Source organism: Cucurbita pepo, unplaced genomic scaffold, assembly GCF_002806865.2.
Source record: "Cucurbita pepo subsp. pepo cultivar mu-cu-16 unplaced genomic scaffold, ASM280686v2 Cp4.1_scaffold001882, whole genome shotgun sequence".
Taxonomy (NCBI): domain Eukaryota; kingdom Viridiplantae; phylum Streptophyta; class Magnoliopsida; order Cucurbitales; family Cucurbitaceae; genus Cucurbita; species Cucurbita pepo.
The window spans coordinates 1-3,617 of record NW_019647988.1 but is presented as its reverse complement, the minus strand read 5'-3'; the positions used below and the strand labels follow the sequence as shown (position 1 = coordinate 3,617).

General features: G+C 33.0%; 1 protein-coding gene across 1 annotated transcript; it reads left to right on the top strand.

Moving 5' to 3' along the window:
- Positions 1–512: 512 nt before the first annotated feature.
- LOC111786525 (MLP-like protein 43) lies at positions 513–1,391 on the top strand. The gene is made up of 2 exons (XM_023666771.1): positions 513–746; positions 847–1,391. The coding sequence occupies exons 1-2, from the start codon at positions 560–562 to the stop codon at positions 1,143–1,145; spliced, it is 486 nt and encodes a 161-aa protein (XP_023522539.1). The 5' UTR covers positions 513–559; the 3' UTR covers positions 1,146–1,391.
- Positions 1,392–3,617: the final 2,226 nt, after the last annotated feature.

Genomic DNA, 3,617 nt, shown 5'->3' with positions numbered 1-3,617 from the left:
GCAAGCCTAGACATGATTTCGTTGAATAACCATACAAATAGAAAATACAATAGTAACGCAGTACAGCATAAAAACAAATAAAGAGTTTGACATGTTATGGACATGCAGCCATGGACCTAAACGAACATGATCGTAATACTCAGCATCTCAAATACCCTGAAAATTTAATTTATTTCATGAGTTTACCGGTCTTCAACGTCAAAGAAGCTAACAATTATATCAATAAAGTGTTTAACTTGCAAGATTAAAAGAGAATTTAGTATGAAGAAAAGAAAATAGGAAGTTTGAGTTAAAAACCTAACCCTTGCCTTAATTAAAGCTCGTAGTGGTTGTTTTATTACATCATATCATTCAAACCCACTTAATCAAATAAGTATTATTATAGAATAATAATGATAAGATTAAACTATACCAATATCTTTTAGAGTAACCCTTATGGCATCCATTATTGCATCATGTGTGTGTGAGACTAAGCTCTCTCTTTAAATTGAGCTACTATGTTTGGTAGCAATATCTATCTTTTATCTTTGTAACTTGTTCTTTCAAGTAACTCAATTCAATGGCTCTCTATGGAAAGTTGGAGACCGATGTTGAAATTAGGGCTTCAGCGGAAAAGTTTCACGAAATAATTCATCAAAGACCTCACCATATGTCCAATATCTGTTCAGATAAAATACAAGGAGTCGAGTTACATGCAGGCGAATGGGGCAAGGTTGGCACTATCCTCTATTGGCGCTACGTTCATGGTTTGTTCATTAATATTACATATCTTCTAAGTTTTCATTTTTTATCTTTTATCAGTTCAATTATAATTAACCAACGTTTTGTGGATTAAACTCCATATAGATGGAAAGAATTGTGTGGTGAAGAGCGTAATAGAAGAGGTCGATGAGAAGAACAATTCATTCACTTGGAAAGTGTTAGAGGGAGACCTTTTGAAGGGCTATAAGAGCTTCAGAATTAAAATCCAATCTATCCCAAAGGAGAAGGGAAGTGTGATTCATTGTGGTTTGGAATATGAGAAGCTTCATAAAGGAATTCCAGATTCTCATACTTTTCTTCAGCTTTGTGTTGATGTCGCCAAAGACATTGATGCTTACCTTATGGGAGACAATAATGAAGGCTCATTTATAACCAAGGCATGACCAACAAACCACTCATAGCTCTTGGGTGGTGCTATTACTATGTTATGTTATGGAATAAATAATTGGCAAATTACTATATTTGCTAATCATAGTTTTATGCTTGAATAAATATATTATGTCGTGATCTAGCTTGTTCTATGTCACTATTCATGTGAAATACTATATTATATGCTTCTAACAAAATAGAAATAAAGTTTGTAATAAATGTCTTCGTGCAATAATTATTATCGTTGTGCATTGTGTTTGAGATCACCAAGTGTAATGAACTCATTTTTTTGAAATTTTTATGCTACAAATGGCATGAAATAAAATGAATCAAATCATTACATGGATTATCTTGAGTCACATTGTTATCGTATCGTATCTTGAGTCACATGAAATTTTGAGCACTCATGGCTTTGTTTTGGGCTTCCCCAAAACGCCTCATACCCATGGAGATAGTATTCTTCACTATAAATCCATGATCTTCCACTAAATTAATGTGAGATTCACTCCCAATAATCCTTAACAGTTGTCTAATTTTTTTTAACTACAAATTCTTTCTTCTTAAAACCTTTTGTCCTCGAAAGTACTTAATTCTAAAGCAACTGAGGTAACTTATCTTTATCTCATTTTCAGGCAACTTTCTATGTTCTGTGATTTCCTTATAATACTTTTACCAAGGTGATTTTCTTATCTTCCCTCAAGGGCGTGGTTCATAATCAATAGCATACGAAAGATATGGTGTAATGAATCTATTTTTCTATTAAAAATAAGGTATCTAGTACATGCATGCATGACATGTCTACTACAAGTGAAAATTTTTATTTAAATATTTCACAAACGACGGCATAGACTTATACTTTCATAATAAATTCACTAAAATAATACGGTGGAAAATTAATAGCGTGAATTTAAATAAAATAAAGAAAAATAAAGTAATGCTCTAATCTAACCCAAGGGCCACAAAAGCAACATGAATGCATTAACCATAACTTCGGTCTCATGGTTGTCATCACGACGTCATCATCTGTACAAGAGTGCTTTAAAGGTAAGAATAGCACGTGACTTGAGGCTTTAAAAAATACCTAGTAAGCAACCCCACTGTTGGGGATGGAAAATGTGATCACTTGCAATATGGTAAATGTGATCACTTGCAATATGGTGAGACCTATCATTTCATAAAAACATCATGACATGGCCTTGGACTCCGCTTTCCAGTCCAAAAAAGGTTGGATGTGACACTCGAGTAAAGGAGGGGTACATAAATGAACTGAGATAACCTCTAAATGAGAATGATTCTGAGAATAGGACGACTAAGAAAGATTTAAAAGAAATAAAAACTATACTCATACCAACAAGGTGCACTTTTCTTTTAGATGACTCAATCATAAGAACTTTATGGTTAAGCGTTCTATGTTGGGTGACCTCCTAGGCACTCCTATAAATTTTCATAAGATGCATGTGAGTGAAGACAAAACATGCTAGAAGGGCTCGTGTTGGTCTATGGAGATAGTCTCCAATCTTAAGAAGTGAGATATAGCGTGGCTCATTGGGCTAGCGCACGCTCACGCTACCAGACACTATGGAAAGAATAAAGAACCTACATAACATCTTGGCGTGTTCTAGAAGTTGGGTTGGTGTAAGAGAAAAAAGATCAAATACCTTTATTTTTCTTTATTATCATTCATTCTTATGAGCTACAATAATTTAAGAAAGTGACCAAATTGATTAATGAGGTGGGATTTGTTACATTCTAGAACAATGGGTAGCTTTATTTATTTGAAAATAAATAAAAGACATTCATAATTTATGTCCCAAAAAAAGTCATTTTGAAAATAAGAACTAATTTATATGTACAAGAGAATTGTGTATGAAGAAGAGAAAATAGAAACTTTGAATTAATTACGTATAACCTAACCCTTGCTTTAATTAAGGCTTGTACTGGTTGTTTTATTACATCATATCATTCATACCCACGTAATCAAATGAGTATTATTATAATAATAATGATAAGATTAAACTATACCAAGGATAAGCCTCATGGCATCCATTATTGCAAGCCTTCTCTTTAAATTGAGCTTGGAAGCTTGGTAGCAATATCCATCTTTTTGTTGGGTTACAATTTGAGTAGTAACTCAACGCCATGGCTCCCTATGGAAAGTTGGAGACTAATGTAAGGCTTCAGCTCAAAAGTTTCATGAAGTACTTCACCAAAGACCTCACCATATATCCAATATCTGTTCAGATAAAATACAAGATGTCGAGTTACATGAAGGTGAATGGGGCAAAGCTGGCACTATTCTCGATTGGCGCTACGTTCTTGGTTTGTTCATTTATATTTATGAATCTCCTCTCTTTTTTTNTTTTTTTTTTTTTTTTTTATCTTTATTGATTAAAAGTATATATAATTCTCGAACTTCTAATTTTATGCTGTTTATTCAACATTTTTTTGAAATCAATATTACATCGATATCATATTTAATGAACGTT

Bases quoted from the DNA above. Each gene is read 5' to 3' on its own strand.
- LOC111786525 (XM_023666771.1), top strand. From the start codon at position 560: ATGGCTCTCTATGGAAAGTTGGAGACCGATGTTGAAATTAGGGCTTCA. The intron at 747-846 runs GTTTGTTCATTA...AACTCCATATAG, and splicing joins CTATTGGCGCTACGTTCATG to ATGGAAAGAATTGTGTGGTG.